Genomic DNA, 18,419 nt, shown 5'->3' with positions numbered 1-18,419 from the left:
TCTCTAAGCCTTAGTTTCCTTATCCTTAAAATGAGAATGGAAATGACTTTTAAGTTCCTTCCCTGAGTCAATAATCAGTCCTGGGAGATTAGGCAAGTAGCAGATTCTTTTTTGTCCTTCTAATTGTGGTAAAATGTATATATAACACGAAACTTACATTTTTACCATTGTTTTCATTCTTTATTTTTAATTGTGGTAAAATATGCACAGAATGTACCGTCGTAGCCATTTTTAAGCGTAGTGGCATTAAGTACATTCACAGTGTTGTGCAACTATCACCACTGTCCATTTCTAGAACTTTCCCATCATCCCGATCCGAAATTCTACCCATTGAGCAATAACTCACCCCTCCCTCCAAACCTCGGCAATCTCTATCCTACTTTCTGTCTCTATGAATTTGCCTATTCTAAGTACTTCGTTTAACTGGGATCACAAGATTTGTCCTTTTGCGTCTGGCTTATTTCATCAAACATGTTTTCGGGGTTGACACATACTGTAACACACATCAGAACTGCTTTCCTCTTTAAGGCTCAGTAATATCATATGTACACACTGCTGTTCCACTGATGGACACTTTGGGTTGTTGCCATCTTTTGGCTGTTGTGATTATTGCTGCTGTGAACACTGGCATGTAAGCTCTCTGTTTAAGTCCCTGCTTTCAGTTCTTTTGGGGTATACACCTGGCAGCAGAATTACTAGATCCTATGGCAATCCCGTGTTTAGCTTTTTGAGGAACCACCAGACTGTTTTCCCTTGGGTTTTCTCTAAAGTGAGGGCACTCTGCCGTGCCACAGGTCTGTGCTGATGAATTACTTCGGGAAGTAGGTTGAAACCAGCTGGGTTCAGAGAGGCTGCCCAGCAGTGCAGTTTACCACTCTCCCCAGTACTCATATGGGTCAGGCGTGTTCCAATGCTCCGAAGGCCACAACGAGCCCAGGCTGCACGCTTTCTCCTTCTGAGGTGAACTAACTACATTGTGGCTGGAAAGTGGCTCCGAAGGGAAATAAGTTTCTGTCCTGTTCACTTGCCTGGAATTTCAGAAACAGTGAGGATATGTGCATACATTTCTGATTTCATTGCTAGAACTAAGCCCCCCACACCTGACTGGACGAGGACTGGGGAAGAGGGCAGAAGACCTAATTGGGAAGGCAGGAAGGGGGTTGGCACTAAGACTGAAGCTCTCAAAACCCTGATGGGAGTTACAGGATGGCCTAGATCACGTGGGGCGTGTCCAGGGGAGCAAGGGAGCAGGAGATCCCACCCAGCCCCGAGCTGCTGAACTCAGACTGGGTCTTGGTTCACATCTCAGTTCTTCTGCTTGCTAGTGTGGGCAGTGAACTTGAGCTTCTCGAGTTCAGCTTTCTCATTTGTAAAATAGGGACGTCATAAAGTTATGAAGATAAAACAAAACCACATATGGGGCGCCATTCGCACAGTGCCGGCCCTCACACTCAGTACAGCTTAGGAAACCAGCTGGCTGTGTTCCTCAAGCCCCGACTACTCAGGCGCTGTGTCAGAGTGGGAAGCCCTTCCCTCACCTCCCAGTTCTAGAAATCTGCTTTAAAGCATGGGTTTTTTGATGCGCTTTGCATTTTGGTGGCCATTTCCAGAACTTACATGTTGCCTTTCTACGGCTTCCTTTCTCTCCAAATCAAACGCTTCGTCTTTTGGGGACTGGCAGGTGGGTTTTACTTGTAGGTACAAAACTGACTTTAAACAAGGGATACATTCTTTGCTTAAAAAAAAAAAAAATTAAAAACAAACCAACAGAAAACCTCAGTTATTCTGGGCAAAACTCTTCCAGACGCCTTTGGACGTGAATATGTCTCGTTAGTGACCCCATTTCATTTACTAAAAATGGTTTCACTCTCCAGGCAGCCAGAGCAGGATTAAAGGGAGAAATGATGTGAAAATACTTGAGGCCATAACCTTATGTAAATACGAATCATTATCATTAATCATAAATACAGAAAATGAGATGTTTGATAAGTGAGCTGTATCAAAATAGCCAAGTCTTCCTGTCTTCCCTGCCTTTCCCTGCTCTGCCTGGTGCTGGGAGCAGAGGTGGCCTCAGCTCTGCTCATCCTTGCTGATTTAATTCAATGAGCCGACCTGCAAACACAGCCAGGGTTCCAATGATACAGACAAGCATGAAGACTCCAAGGAGAATGTGGTCCATCACCATTGCAACATACTTCCATTCCTCAGCCGCCTGGGAGAGAGAAAAGTGTTAGAATTTCCTTACGATGGTTTTTGGACTCACCCTGTTCATGCTATGCATCAATTATGACCCACTCAAAGCCTGTAACATCCCTTGGCTGGCATGGTGGTCTTTATTATTCGAATAGATTATTCACAATGTGTTGGCTCACTAAGGTGGCTTAGAGGTGGTCACCAATGCTGCCTCTTGAATGCCAGCCTACTCCTCAGGACAAACCCATCCATCTGTGTTCACGTATTGGATCATTTAAACCCGGAGGTGTGGGTTTCAAGTCACGAAGCTTACGTTATTGGACTCCTGGTCTGACTTCATGGTCTCTGCGATGTATTTGACTCCTTCAATGGCACTTTTTACCTCCGGGTGTTTGATCAGGGGAGAGTGGAAGCCCATGGGTGGAGGCCCCGCCTTCCCAGAAATGTCAGAAATATCAATGTCTTCTGTAAAAATCTTTTTGTCTTGTTTTTCTCTGGATGGTCTTTTCATGGTGGAGAAGAACATGATATTTGGGATAGTGTCGATAAAAACCTAACACGAAAAAGAAATCCATGCATGAATTAACGCCAGTAATGCAAGTATCAAACTCTGACTTTGAATTAGCCGTGTGACTTTAGGCAAATCAGTCAGCTTCGCTGGACCTTAGGGTCTTTGTCCTTAAAACACAAGGACGATACTAGATTTTCTCAAAATTTCCTTCAGACTTACCCCGTGGCCTGTCAAATTACTATGGTTAATAGAGCTGATTTTGTCATGTGAACAGTTCACCACGGGAGGGAGCCCGTGCGCAGCTGTTGGGCTCGAGAAACCAATGAAGTTTAAGCTTCCAGCCTTCAAGGAACCGGCTTCCTTCAAAGCCTTGTGTTAGTTGGATAATATGATTAAAGGAAAAGCCCTTCTGGCTAAAAAAATATATGAGGGTCCAGCCTCTAAAACAGCCACAGTGTTTTTTTCTCCCCATTTCTTATTCCTGAAGAAATGCAACATGGGCGTTGCCAGGAGTCACATAAGTCTTTATAGATACAGGGACTGATTGTCCTCCCCAAAGAATACATTGCAAGCAGTAGTTTCTCTGTTAATTCATGACAAATCTTTTGCATTCTGCAGAAAACACCCTGACGTCGGTGTCTGTGAAGTTTTACCTAAAAACTGACATATTTGAAATGCTAACACTTTTTAAATTTCAATAATGCAAATATCTGAGACCAAGTTCCTCACGAAAACTCACTTTTTGACAATTTCTCGTCAAGCATCCTCTCTATCTCTAGCCCTTATTCTATTCTCAGCAGATGATTTTACCAGCAAAAAATAAGCAGTCTGTTCACAGATTGGGAGACATACAAACAGAGACCTCAGGAATTTCACAGATTCTGAATAAAAAGTGATATATTCACCTTCTCTAATCAAAGAGACTCTTTAAACGTGAATTTGGAGTGGGCTTTGTTAATTCTGTTTTTCTTCTGTGTCTGGGAAGGCTATAGGAATTACTTATCCCTAGCAAGAGGCTAAAAGAAAGTTTCTTCCGGAAATCCTCTAAAAATCCCCGGAAAGGACAGTTCCTAAGGGCCCACATGCATCAGCCAGAATTCCACAAGCCAAGGGGAGGGAGAGACCTTCATGAGGGCAGTGCTGCCCCACGCGGGGGGGAGGGGGGGGGCGGGTGGCAGGGCCCTCGCTCGCTCACCTTGCGTACCCAGTTGGGCATGACGTGGGTGCTGGGGGAACGGTGGTGTGTGTTGATGACAATGACTGTGATGATGATGGACGCGATGACAAACACCATGGTGAACAGCATGTATTTCCCAATCAAGGGCACGGCACTGGAGGTGGAAGGGATTAGCTCCACGATGACCAGGAGGAACACGGTCAAGGACAGCAGGACAGAGATGCTCAGAGTCATCTTCTCTCCTGCACGGAATGAAAAAGAAATACAACCCGTTCACTGGTTTTATGGGCTGAATTGTTCTCTTCGGTTTTCTGCATGGAAGTCCTAAGCCTCATGGCCTCAGTGACAGTATTTGTCGATGAGGCCTGTAAAGAGGCAATTAAGTCAACATGAGTTCATCAGGGAGGGCGCTCCTCCAATGACTGGTGTCCTGAGAAGAAAGGGAGATTGGGGAGCGCCTGGGTGTCTCCGCCGGTGAAGCGTCTGACTCCTGCTCAGGTCACGATCTCGTGATGCGTGAGTTCGAGCCCCACATCTGGCTCTGCGCTGACGGTGTGGAGCCTGCTTGGGATCCCCTCTCTCTCCCTCTCTTTCTCTCTCTGCCCCTCCCCCACTTGTGCTATCACTCTCAAAATAAACTTTAAAAAAAAAAAAAAAAAAAAGAAGGAGATTAGGGCACGGACACACACAGAGGGGAAAGACCAGGGGAAGCCGCAGGGAGGAGACGGCCATCCACAAGCCAAGGAGAGAAGCCTAGAGGAAACCAGACCTACCGACACCGTGACCTCCAGGACTGTGTGGACAAAATTCCTGTTGTTTCAGCCACCCAGTCTGTGGCACTTTATTAGGGCAGCTGTAGCAGACTAATACGCCACAAAACCCAGGGGGTGAGAACCATGTGACCCGCATACAGCTGGGGACATTTGGGGGGCAGGATTTCATCCTCTGGGACCTTAGCACCTTAGCTCTACTGACCATGGCAAGTGACAGACACTTCCACTAGAGGCCACCAAGCAGCCGAGGGCTGCTTTGTCTCCTGTCCCAGCATTCCACTGCTTGGTGGAACTCAGGGAGCCAGGTACACCAAGCTGAGTGACAAGCTAGCCTCCAGGTGGCAGTTTTTCTGTCTGCAACAGACTATCATCAACCTCACAAAGCTGCTCGTGACCCAGCAGGTGGATGGGCAACCCAGGAGCGCATGCGTACTTTTCTCGGTATGGGAGGGGGCTGCAAGACCAAAACTGAGAAAAGGACAAAACCAGTGAACTTTGCACATTCATTTAGAGGACAGTTTGGTTTTCTTCTTGTTTTGTCTTTCATATCAAGGGACCAGGGGTTCCCCTGCCCCGACCTCTTCTCACCAGATCCTATCATTTCAGGGTGGATAATTCCCCGTTCGAGTCTTGGTATGGCAAGCCAGGAGGGTGGGGGACTGAATGGCCCTGGAATATTTTTGTGGGGACTGACGGCCTCGGAGGCAGCTCGAGAGCCTTTGGAAGGGATTTCCCTCGGGCTGGTCTTGCTGTTTGTCTCGGGAGACCCTTGTGTTGTCCCGTTCTCCAGTATGGAGCTTTTTCCCGTACTGGATGCTTCCAGATGCTAGGAGTGTATACAGGATATGGAGTGGATGCAAACAAGAAATGATCAATTCCACCTAGTGAGAAGAAGTCTACCGGGTGGGTAGGAAAGTCTTTAAAAGTGAAAAAGACGGGGCACCTGGGTGGCTCCGTCGGTAGAACATTTGACTCTTGGTTTCGGCTCCGGTCATAATCTCACAGTTTGTGAGCTGATAGCACTGAGCTTTCTGGGAATCCTCTCTTTCCCTCTCTCTGCCCCTCCCCTGCTCATGCTCACTCTTTCTCTCTCTTAAAATAAATAAACTAAAATAAAGATAGGTAATTTTTTGTGAAAAATAAGATGTAAATATGAAACATTGATCAAATTACATCAGATTCCTTGAGTAATAATCATAATAGCTAACATTTATCAAGCATTTTCACTGTTCTGCATGCTTTTCAAGCATAAACCATCGCACATTTATAGAGATTCTGACTAGTTTCCATATTGCCCTAACTAGTAGTCTCTTCACTTTAAGAGGCTTAATTTGTCAGAAAGTCAAAAACAAATTGTGTTTGTGATCATTTGTTTAAAAATAAGTACAGTCATAAGAACAACGGGCATTCTGTGGGGCAAGTTCTGCCTTATTCTCTACTGTATCTGTGCCACATAACAATTGTTCAACAAATACGTGTCAAATGAGTGAATTCATAATCTTCTTTTCCCCTTGTTATAAAGTTAGACTTAGATTTTGTGTGTGTGTGTGTGTGTGTGTGTGTGTGTTTATTTGTGTTTATCATTTTGATATAATTGTTCCCTGTCATAAGTTTGAGGACTGTCTGTATCTTTTCTTTGTCCCCACTTGTCTGCCCTAAATTGTTTATGAGCAGGTGACTTCTCACAGGCACTTGTGTGCCCTCTTCCCCTTTTCTGGGGATTGTTGGTGTTTGTTGAAATTATGTCACAGATGTGATCACTCAGTAGGAAGTACGGAAGTTGTCCAGGCTGATATGTGAGAAAGAATTGCCACTTGGGAAGTATGGTCTTGTGTGTAAAGATTGTGCCACCTGGAAAACAGACATGCAAAAGCGATTTTCAAATGGCAAGCAGTGAGCAAAAGAGGCAAGACCTGGGAGCGCCTGGGTGGCTCGGTTGGTTGAGCGTCCAACTTCGGCTTAGGTCACAATCTCACGGTTTGTGAGTTCAAGCCCCGCGTTGGGCTCTGTGCTGACAGCTTGGAGCCTGGAGCCTGCTTCTGATTCTGTCTCCCTCTCTCTCTGCCCCTGCCCGCTCATACTCTGTCTCTCTCTCAAAAATAAAAATAAACATAATTTTTTTTTTTTTTTTAAAGAGGCAAGACCTGGCTTGGTCAGGATATAGCAAGTGGCTTCATAGGGGAAGTGGCATGAGGGGTGACCCAAGCCTTACCCAGCATGTCTCTGGGCACACAGTAGGTATTCAGCAAGTAAGCATTGATGGTTATTCGCTTTAACTACACTGAGCTGTGTCTGTGCACCTCCAGGGTCACGGTCAACTCTCTGCCTGCTCCGTAGTCTGCTCTAGCTGTGAGCTCCCCCCACCAGTGACTTACCACCGAACATGGCCTCTCAGTAAATGCATCCTCCCAGCGATGATGATTTGGGCCTGTCTGCTCATCCTTGTTTGTTAGCCCATAATTATTTCTGGTTTTCCCCAAAATAGCGGCACAAGATCTGCCTGCATCAGCAGCCATGGCACCTGCACCCACCTGAGTCTGTGGGCAGGTAGAACACCAGGCCGGTTAGGAAGGAGAAGAGCAGGCAGGGAATGATGACGTTGACGATGAAGTAGAGGGGCAGGCGCTGCATGACGAAGTGGTAGGTGATGTCCAGGTAGGGGGTGGAGGGGCAGCAGGCGTAGAACACCCAGTGCTTCCAGCCTCGGGACTCCTTGATCACCCATTCTCCGCTTTCCATGAAGTTGCTGAGGTCTGGTTGGTCGCTTTCCTGAGAAGATGAAATGAAACATTGAAAACCCAGCCACATCACCCTGAGGAGGGGTGGGTTTCAAAATCAGCTGTAGTAAAGCAACAGGAGGCGGTGCTGTCGTGTACCCGGGACAGGACCCACGAGGGCCACTTCCGGTTTGGGGCCATAGAGTCCTTTCCTGTAAAATAAGGGGGCTGGGACTATTGGGATTCTCCATGTTGACTACACATTCAAGTCACCTGGGAACTTCAAAACATATTGGTGCCTTAGTCCCACCCCAGACCGATTAAGCCAAAATTCCTAGGACGGAGCCTGGGCATAGGAATTTACATAAGCTTCCAGGTGGTACTCATGGGCACACATCAAGAACCGTCCCCATATCGAGAACCACTGAACTGGGCGATCCCAAAGTTCAAATGGGCGCTGAGAGCCTGTGACTCTGGAGGCGCAGAGTTGGACACCTGAATTACGCGTTTCCTGAGACCAGCCGCATCACACGAGGGCAGCACCTACCGGGTTGATGGCCACCACAGAGCCATCGTAGGTCCAGGTACCCAGCTTCATGCTGCAGTTCTGTTCATCAAAGGGAAAGTGGGTGACGATGATCTCACAGTAGCTTTTGAAGATGGCTGGAGGCGTCCACGTGATGTGGCCAGTGTAGTCCAGGAGCACTTTGGTGAACTTGACAATGGCAAAGTCACCATCTGCACTGCAATTGGGATCAAAGAGGAACATGACTCCAAGTGACGGATGAGCCTTCAGTTCTGCTCGGGGATGTTAGCAGGAGACAGCTGTTAATTATTCAGGTGCTAATTATAGACGCTTTCACTGGGACAGTGTCACTTTTTATCCGTAGCAGTGTTTCCCAGGTTTGTCTGATAATAGAAACGCTGGGGTGCTTGTTTAAAATACAGGTTTCCGAGCACCATCTGAAGCACTAAATCAGAATATCTGGGGAAGAACTTAGGAATCTAATTTTAAGGAAATAACAGGTAACACTGTATACCAGATTTTTTTTTTTCCTTCCCAGTCCTCAGTAGTATTTGTAATGTTAATTTCCATCTATTCCTCCCCCAATATACCTTGAAAGTTAACTGGGGGAAAAAAACAGGAATTTAAAATAAAAACAGGTCCAGTGGCTCGTTACTGTGGTAAGCAGGTTAAGAAAGGCTCTGTTACCTCTTTCAGAACTATTTAGAACTCGATAGGGTGGGGCTACAAACCCAGATGCCTCCATGGCCAGGCAGGTGAGGAAGGCGGTAAGGGCAGGGGAGAGCCCTCTCTCCTCTAAAGAAGGTGACCCTCCGCTTTGCTGTGGCTTCCTTGTGTGAGTGAAGGCCCCAAACTGCCAGATATTTGGATTTTTCCTCGGAAGCGGGAAATCTAGATTTTTTAATACAAAGTTTCCATATTTTTGAATGTTGGATTTTTCTAGAGGGACTAAAACTCCAGAGTTTAATGTGATATTTTTAAATTTCCGAAAGTTGGCACTGATTTCTCACTACAAAAATCCAACATGGTAGATATTAAAAAATAACAAGCCACTTCTGCAGGCCTCATTCAGTGGGCAGTCCATGTGACCCCAAATGGCCTGTGTCCTGGGGGCCTTGGCCAAAGGCATTTAGAATAGATGTTGAACAAGTGGGGGGGGGGTCTGCCTTGGTGGGCTTTCGGGGACATATGGCATATATTGGAGTCTCACTTCATTAACCAAGAGATTTTCTTCCCACTGATTTTTCCTTGGGATGGAGGTAGAGCTCTATCCAGAAAACTATGCAGTTTTGGACCTTCCCAAAAGAGACCCAAAGAGCAGAGGGCCACAGGGTCATCTGGGTCCATCTCTATAGATAGAGATAAGTAAAACAGGGTTCTCCCCCCACCAGGATGTTCCCGAGTGAGTTTGTCAAAAGGAGGAGCGGATTTTAATGGCTCTTCTCTTAAATTCTTGCTGAACGAGAAAACTAACACAAGACACTCCATCAGCGTATTTGTCCGAAAAGGTTACACAAATGATTGGATAATTTGGCTCAAGCTTGAGTCTCAGGTGCCACTGGGAAATACGTAGTAGAAAATCAAAGGAGGAGGGCCAGCCTTAAATGAGGGTGTCATTTCCATTCACAAGCCCCTGCCGCCCTCCCTGGTCAATCTGCGAGAAGGCACAGCCTGCTCACACAGACACATGCTGTAGAATGTCAGGCCACACATCCTCTCGGCCGATGGCGAATGCTCCTGCCTGGGAAGGATGCTCTTTGAAACGAACGTTCCCTGACAAATGAAGGGCGTATGATAATGAACCTGTCATTAAACCGGAGTGTCTTGAATCACATTATAATTTCACAACATGCAGTCTGTCACGGAGCCCGGTGGATGGGCTATGCAGGCATCCCAGGCCATCAGCAGCACGCGATGCCCTGGGAAGCCATGACGACGTGATGGATAACAACCCCGGGAGGTTCAGACCTATTGGTAGGAAGGACATTTAATTCCGAGGAACTCAATTATATGAATTTGGGTTCCTTGGATGGTTGCCCTCCACCCTTCAGGAGCTCTCAGGGATTAAATGTCCCCCACCCCACAGCCCTGATTCAATTTGGCTCTGATAATTGTTTCTATTCATAACATGAGACACCATATGGCACCCCTAGCATGTCAACTTGGCTCTTGGTTTTTAAGGGTTATTTAATGTGAACGGTGGTGAGAAGCGTACTGAGAGTAGCAGCCCTTCCTATAGGGCTTGGGCTCCACCTGCCCCAGGAATGTTGCCCTCCCCAGCCCGTCTGTTTTGCTTACTTGTTATAGAGAACGAGGTCTGGGCGCCAGATCTTTTCCGAAGGAATGTGAATTTTTTTCACGCCACCATAGTCCTCTGGATTCCATTTTAGGTTGTAGTCTACCCATTGCTAAAACATGGAGACGACATTTTGCTAATAAAAAGAGCTAAACACATTTTTCAAAAACCTAAGAGTTCTGATGGGTATGATAGTTCAGATGTGGACGGGAGTTGTGCTCCAGTAAAAGAGGTTTGATTCAGAATTCAGCTTGCACGCTAGCAAACGATAACACCAAACGCCTCTATGGTACTGACTACATGTAGACACTATTACAAGCATTTTGCCCATATTCATCTCGTGGTCTTCACAATAGTCCTATGAGGGAAGAGCAATTATTGACCCCATTTTACAGATGAGAAAACAAAGGTACTTCAGGGTAGCCGTCTCCCATGCCATCCTGCCCACCCCAGGAAAGGAGCATGACCTTCTGGTAAACATTTCTCCCAAGCAGGCAACATCATTTTATAAAAGTGGTATATTTCTTTCCTACCTTATAAAAGAAATAAATGCCCAACGTAGCAAATTCAGATGACACAGTGTTATGACCTGAACTGCGTCTCCCCTGGAATTCGCGTGTTGAAACCCCAGTTTCCAGTACCTCATAATATAACTTCATTTGGAGATAGGGCCTAATTAGGTTAGAATTAGGCGCTTAAGAGAGGCTCTAATGGAACACAACTGGTGTCCTTAAAGAAGGGGACATGGGAAGGCAAACATTTTCAAGAAGAATGCCATGTGAACATGACGTTGGCCAACTACACGCAAAAAGAGACAGGCCTGGAGCAGTTCGTCCCTCACAGCCCTCAGACGGAACCAGTTCTGCCGATACCTTGACTTTGGACGTTTGGCCTGAAGAGCTGCAAGAGAATAAATGTCTCTTGTTTGAGCCACCTAGTTTGTGGCTTTGTTTATGACAGGTGGCCTAGCAAACTAATATACAAGCACAAAACACGAAGTAAAAAACAAACACACACATACCAACAAATATGACCCACAATCTCACTACACCAAAATATTTATACTTCCACGATGTTGGTATGTAAACCGTGTTACCCAGATTGATTCCCTTTGGGCTCAGGTTAAATTCCGGGGTGAATACCGGCAGCATCAATGCAGTTATCTAGCTGAATACCTGTTTCAGTCGCACATTCGTTGTCACAATCTGATTTACTTCATCCTGAAAAAAAGAGAAGACCCCATCTTTAGGAGTAAGGACAGGAGGAGGGGGGAGGGTGCTGCAGGGTGAGAGGGGTGGGGAGCCCAGAGTGCGGCTGTCTCACCACATTGATGAGCTGTATCAGCTGCAGACCCACGGTGACCTCCACAACCTGGCGGTGGTCTTCCACGGGCCGAACCACACTGTTGTAATCTTCAAACAGCTTTGCCACCAGGCGGGTCTCATGTTCGGAGCCTAGGACGAGGCCAGCTGAGACAGCAAATGACACACACACTGTCAGATTCTGCTCCCCGCCCTCTACAAACACTCTCGTAAGTAACTGAGGCGTGACCAGCTAATGGAAGGCACACAGGCCCCCTTGTTGAAGGGCTCCCAGTGCAGCTTCTATTGCCCTAAGTTCTTTTCCAATCGCAGCTGCCGGTGCGGTCCCTTGCCTGGCGGGGTGTGCCAGATTATCCTGACACTTGTGCTCTGAACAGATGACATTCCTTAATACAGCCTCTGGCTGAATCAGGCTTGTCGTTGCGCACACACAAGAAGACAAGTCCACACAAAAGCCCGTCTTCGTATTTCAGAGTCTACTCATGGGGCGATGAAATCTCAGGTTGGCTGGCGTCAGATCTCATGATGCGCTGAACAGCCGAAAATTGATGCCGGTTCATACCCGCTGGGATGGCCGCCATTCACAGAACTGAAGACGGCGAGTGTTGGTGAGATTGGGGCACGGTGCAGCCACCGTGGGAGAGCGTTTGGCGGTTCTTCACACGAGGTGCGTGCAGAGTGACCCTGTGACCTAGTGATGCCACTCCTAGGTGTATCCCCTCAAAGAACTGGCCACACAAAAACTCGTGCACCAGTGTTCACGGCAGCGTTATACATAATAGCCAAAAGATGGAAACAACCTGAATGCCCATCAGCAGATAAGCGGATGAACAAATTGCGCCATATACATGCGGTGGAATATTATTCACCCATAAAAATGAATGAAGAGTTGACTCACGGTACAACATGGTTGAGCCCTGAAAACGTGCTAAGTGAAAGAAATTGGACACAAAGGGGCACATAGTGTATGATTCCATTGATATGAAATATCCAGAAGAGGTAAATCCATAGAGCTAGCAGATCAGTGGTTAGCAGGGGCTGAGGAGACAGGGGAAGCGAGAGTAACTGCCGATGGGTACAGGGTTTCCTTTTGGGGTGACGAAAATGTTCTGGAACTGGATAGCGGTGATGGTTGCACAACACCGTGAATGTACTAAATGTCACTAAATCACGCACTCCAAATGGTAGTTTTATGTGATGTGTATTTCCTGTGGCAAATTCTACGTGGTGTGTTTTTTCTTGTAATTAAAAAAAGTACTGCTGGTGGGTCCGTGTCCCTGTTAACTTAACATTAAGTAAACACCACGTGCTTTTCTGACCTGGGTTTGGAGCTCCTCCTGTCTGGAGCACGAGTGACTTCTTAGGAATCTTTACTGCATTTTCCCTCAGGTGGATGAAAAATAGTATCTACTACTCTTGGACCCCACAGCTTTTCTATATCCAGTGTTATGCAGTTCTCACCAGCCTGCGACGAGGCAGGCAGACGGTCATTCTCACGTGAGATCTGAGAGGCTGGAAGACTTGTCCAAGGTCCTGTGGCTGGGGCGGGGCTTGGGAGGAGCCCTGTCATTCTGCGCTGTGCTCCTGCACTGACTCGTGAGGTCACGAGTGTGCCGTGGGCTGTCTTAGAAAGTGCATGAATGCACCCACCGTTCTAACCGTGAGAAAAAGCGTTCCAAATTCCATCAAGTGCCTTATGAAGGATCTTTGTAACTCCAGCCTTACGTGGATTGGGGATTGCCTGTTCAGGGTCAGGAGAGGAAGCAGACACATGATCCATTTGCCCTAATTCATGTAAGCAGATCTCCCCTTTCCGCAGGTTATTCCTGAAGCCACCATACCTTTTCCCTGGGCCGTGACAACTTCAAAAATCGCATGAGTGAGATGCTTTCCCTTGTCCCCAGTAACGTTAACCTCTTGACTCTAAGACAGGTTATTATTTTTCTTTATTGTTTTTCTCCTTGAATCCTAGGTTTGAAAGAGTTTGTCAACCAAATAACTGTTAAGTTAACCAATTACCTTTCTATTTTTATTAATAAAAATAACTAGCGTATCCAATTTGTTATGTGGCAGACACGCTTTATACGTATTGACTCTTTCTTTTCTTGTAACTGGGTGGGGTAGGCACGGTTCTTGTCTTCACTTCATAGAGGAGGAAATTGAACCATAGGCAGGTTGAGTGAGTTGTCCAGATTTCATAAACGGTGGAGCCAGGACTCAAGCCCAGCGACCATGCTCTCCACCACTATTTCTCACCCAGAACTTTGGACCGGCTTGGAATAACCAATGTCACACAATGAGTCGAAACACGTTCATCCCCACAAAAATGTGTATTTTGTTAGGAGAGCTTCATTGAAGGCCCTGTATTTGTATTACCTTATTGAATCCTTATAATAATCCTATGAGATAAGTCTTTACCCCTAGTTTACAAGTGAGAAAATGGACATTCGGACAGTCGAAGCATGTGTTCATGGTTCCCAGCTAGTTGGAAGTGGGATTATAAATGCAGGCAATCTGACCCCAGGGTCTGTGCTCTTTGTCACCTCCCTTAGGGTGAATGTATCTTTTCCATTTGGATTTTTGAAGCTTTCCGCGTAGCTTGTTAAATGTCTTCATTATGACCTTCCTGGATTCTAGGTATGGAACCCCTGACCTAGCCTACCTCATTTCTAGTTTCCCCAATTTTCTGAATCCTAAAGCGTCCATGCAGCACTTAAACACAACGCCTCACCCAAACCACTTGCATTCAAGGACCCTTCAAGGGAGCGTGTTGTCCAAAGACCCAGTTTTTGCTGTCACCCCATTGAGCACCTGGGACACAGCAATGCCCTGTCTTCCACACCTGTCTCTCCTGGGCCCCTCCTGGCTCATGGGCAGGGCACTGTCATGGGTCACTGAGTGCCTTGGCTACAGAGTGTGAAGCTATTGCTTTGGCACTGGCTGGGCTGCTTATCTTTAAGTGACTGTTTATTCCCCTTTGACAGGAAGACCATACTAGAAAGCAACAGATAGAGCAGATGGTCTACATTATGTAGCAGGAAAACTATGCAGGCCAACTCTATGGTCCACTGGGGAGAAGGCAAGGACTGGGAGACAGGCCCGGTCAGCATTCCAGTGACATTCGCTTCCTCCTCTCTCAGTCTCACTAATAACAAGGAACCTTGTTCTTTCCGTAATGCATTCCTAAGGAATTTCTAAGGAGGTCTCCATTTCTTAGATTGGGTTCATTGTTTGTTTCTTTTTTTCCTGCCCAAAGCAGGGTGGAGTAATAGAAAACATATAGGACTTGAAGTCAGAATTCTGTGATTCTGTTCCCAGCTGCAATGTGGTCCGTGTAATTAATTGGACCAGCTCTTTATGGAATCAATGAATCACAGTAGATACTTTCTTAAAAAGACAGGGTATAAATTAATAAACACACACACAGAAATAATGTCAAAGTCTTTCTTTTCAGCAAAATCATAGGGGTAATCTGTATCCAGATGGTAGTAACATTAATTCATTCATTATTTGTTGAGCACTTACTATATGCAAAGCATTGTTTTAAGAGCTTTGAGATATTCAGAGATGAATTATACGAATCTTGTCTTCCTACCCTCATGAAGATTGACATTTGTCATTTACCCAAAGAGCTAGGAACAAGTTGCAAAGTAATACGGCGTAAGAAAAGTGGCAGTGAAGTACTTGGGATTCTGGAGACAGAAGAGAGGAAAAGGTTGTGATGAAAGGTGCTATGTAAGTAGAACAGAGATCATTATGTCCCTGATGTGAATGAGAATTTTGGCCACAAAGAACTGATTCTAACTAGGGGAACCCAGCCACAATTTCCAAGTGTTCTTTTTGTACTCTACCGGGTCGATTTGCATTTTTTAAAAAAAATTTTTAATGCTTATTTATTTTTGAGAGAGAGAGAGAGAGAGAGAGAGAGAGAGACAGAGCATGAGCAGAGGAGGGGCAGAGAGAGAGGGAGACAGAATCTGAAACAGGCTCAAGGCTGTCCGCACAGAGCCGGATGCAGGATTCAAACCCGGGAACTGTGAGATCATGATGACCTCAGCTGAAGTCAGACAACCGACTAAGCCACCCAGGCGCCCCTCAATTTGCAGTTTTTATGGAGGAACAGTACGATGGACTGGGCAAAAGGAGTTCTGAAATGTTACTAGTCACTTTAGGTAATTCTTGTCTCAACGTGGTGCCGTATCTCCTGCTACCTTTGACGCTTGCAGGCTGTGTTTTCTAATGAGGCCCACAATAAACAGTCTCCGACTGATCTCATTCCAACCTTTATAAATTAGGTGACCTCAGGCAGGTCAGTTCATGTCTTTCAGCCTCAGTTTCCCTACAATAACAAATTTAAGTTGTGGGCCTTGCCTCATCTAGCTCTGAATTTCTCTGAAGTCCTATGTGAACTGATACCAGGAAATTCTAGGTTTGATCTAAATATATATCACATGCTGTTTTAGATGGGTAAACACGCATTTTCAGGGGTCTTTGGTATCCTAAGAGATCACCTGAGGATTTTCACATGTAAGCATATCACTTAAGAATTTTCATTGAGTGTAGCGTTTGCAGGCACATACATGCTTACACACACACACACACACACACACACACACGCATGTGGCACACCCACTGCACCACCGTCACCAACGCTATCACCAACGCTATCACCACCAGGCCAGTTTGGGTTGGATCAAGTCCAAGTCCCGCAGACTGGAATTTATCAGAGCTCAGGCAATTTCCCTGAATTCTGCTGTTGAAAAACATGAATAATAAAGCTTTTCACCATTGTTGCCCAGAAGGCCTGCGTTTGTCAGAGCAATATTGGAAAAGAGAAATCACAGAATGTCAGCCGTCTCGTTTCTCCACTGGGATGATATCACCAGTAAACTTTTATGTGAAGCAATCAGCAAGCATCTCCTACTTCCCCCTACCGGAAGTTTGGGATCAAGGCTAAGGTTTCAGCTGCTGTGTTGTGACACATTCCAGAGGTGAATGCAGGTCAAGGGCTGTGCAAGGTTTTATAGTTTCATTTCAAACCCAAACTTACATATGGTAAAAAAGTAGGCAGAAACGCATTCATAGGGCCTTTTGGTTTTTTAACTTTGGAAGTTAAAAAAAAAAAAAGAAAGAAAGACCAAATATGTAATCTCTCACGGAAAGAGTTTAGTTACAATTATTAATAGGATTCTCTTTCCAGCACATGGAGCTGTCAATCAATCTCTTCATTATCAGAATTCTCCCAGAGCAGTAAAAGGACTTGTTACCCAAATTGTCTGTAATTATAAGATGCCACCCTAAGTGCCTACAGTTGTTCAGATATGAAAGCTGCTCCGGGAGGGTGGTAAGGCTGCTGAATCTGCTCATAAGGGCAAGTCCGATGCCAGGCACTGATGGAGGCAGAGACCCGCACATCTACTTTGCAGGCTTTGAGCCCGCAGCTCCTATTTTAATTGGATAACACAACTTAGAAATCTTTATCCACAAACCGAATCAAGCCAACAGGAGTGAGAAACTGACAGAGTATACTGCCTCAGGCTGACAAAGCCCTACCACCCCGTATTCCCCTCAGACAAGCAACGTACTGGTCTGGGGGCTTCTAATGCTTCAGCGTCACAGGAGAGCCCCTCGACCCTGGCACTTACCTGAGCAGAGCCCAAGGAGCAAGAGGAGCGGCCAGGGCTCCATGGGCTGTGGGTGCTGGTGTGGATGGGTGCTGCTCGTGGGGACTGTCTGGCTGGAAGCTTGGCCGTTAGAGGGCTTGGAAAGTGAGTCGGCTCAGTGGAGCTATTGTTTCATACCACCTGTTTGTGGCAAGTGACAGCTGGGCTGCCCAGAGCCCTGGGAGCCCAGGGAGTTGCTAAGGGCCTAACAGTATTACAGGGTGCCTCACTTTACATAATTGCTATACCCTTGACAAGTTGACTGTGAACCGCACTGTATATTTAAATGCACCATGAGTCAGGTTCAGTTAAAATAATTTATGGTAGGGAATGAATTCTTTTGAATGGTGAGCAATCCCCTCCTTTTTGTGTAAACCAGACCCCCATCTATGTGGATTGATTTGATCAGGGTCACTAGGTCTGAGTAGATAGTCAGCTGTTAGTGTAAAACACTGATCATCCTGAGTCACAGAAGTTCACATTCTACACGTAGGACAGTTTGAGTTGCTGTGGCTCGTTCTGGGCTGAGAGTGCATGGGGCTCTTGTGCTGAATGACTTTGAGAAGAGTGTGGTTGGTGCTGAATCTGCTGGTGGAGACTTCCATGTTTGGTTGGGTTTGGTTTTTAACAAAGATGGCTTCTTCCATAAAACCGGTTTTATTGCCCCCTGGAGCGGACTCTCACTCAGGCAAGCAAAGAGCAGAGTGGTTCAGCTTTTCAATTTCCTTGTTAAAAAACAACAACAACCCTAGAAGCCAGCAGTTAGTGACTGCTCAGTCTGAAAAGTATTTTTACCAAAACAGGGAAGGAGGCAGTTATTTAAAAGGAGACCCTGCCTGCTCCTTTCCTTTTTCCCAGATAGAATCAGGTGAGGAAGGTCCCTCGTCTCAAGTCCAAGGACAGTATCCTGACACATGCACCCATTCTGGTGAGTCAAAACGAATAATTAGGGAAAAGGCTTGGAAGGTACAGGAGATAGCTGCAAATTCACATTATTTATATATATATTTTTTCTGTTTAATTTGTGGGAGGTCAGCTCTCTATCCACTAAAAACTTGGTTCTCTCCGTTCCGGAGTATAGCATTGTGACTGCCTAGCCAGAAAATACATCCTTCTACTGAATTCTTGTCTCTAGAAGGAGCCACGTGTTTCTGAGATTTTTGGTTTTGTTTTTTTTTTAGGTAGGCTCCAGGTCTAGTGTGAGCCCAGCTTGGGGCTTGAACTCATGACCCCAAGATCAA

At 46.0% G+C, this 18,419-nt stretch overlaps 1 protein-coding gene across 1 annotated transcript; it reads right to left on the bottom strand.

Moving 5' to 3' along the window:
• Positions 1-167: 167 nt before the first annotated feature.
• CHRNA1 (cholinergic receptor nicotinic alpha 1 subunit) lies at positions 168-17,306 on the bottom strand. Its single transcript, XM_060621774.3, has 9 exons — positions 17,161-17,306; positions 11,517-11,662; positions 11,369-11,413; positions 10,196-10,305; positions 7,919-8,114; positions 7,186-7,423; positions 3,900-4,123; positions 2,507-2,746; positions 168-2,212 (listed from the first exon to the last, which is right to left on the bottom strand). Exons 1-9 carry the CDS (start codon positions 17,201-17,203, stop codon positions 2,081-2,083), a joined length of 1,374 nt encoding a protein of 457 aa, XP_060477757.3. The 5' UTR covers positions 17,204-17,306; the 3' UTR covers positions 168-2,080.
• Between the last annotated feature and the right edge of the window lie 1,113 nt (positions 17,307-18,419).

This window comes from Panthera onca, chromosome C1 (genome assembly GCF_046562875.1).
Source record: "Panthera onca isolate mPanOnc1 chromosome C1, mPanOnc1 haplotype 2, whole genome shotgun sequence".
Classification (NCBI taxonomy): Eukaryota; Metazoa; Chordata; class Mammalia; order Carnivora; family Felidae; genus Panthera; species Panthera onca.
This window is presented reverse-complemented; position numbering and strand designations above follow the sequence as displayed.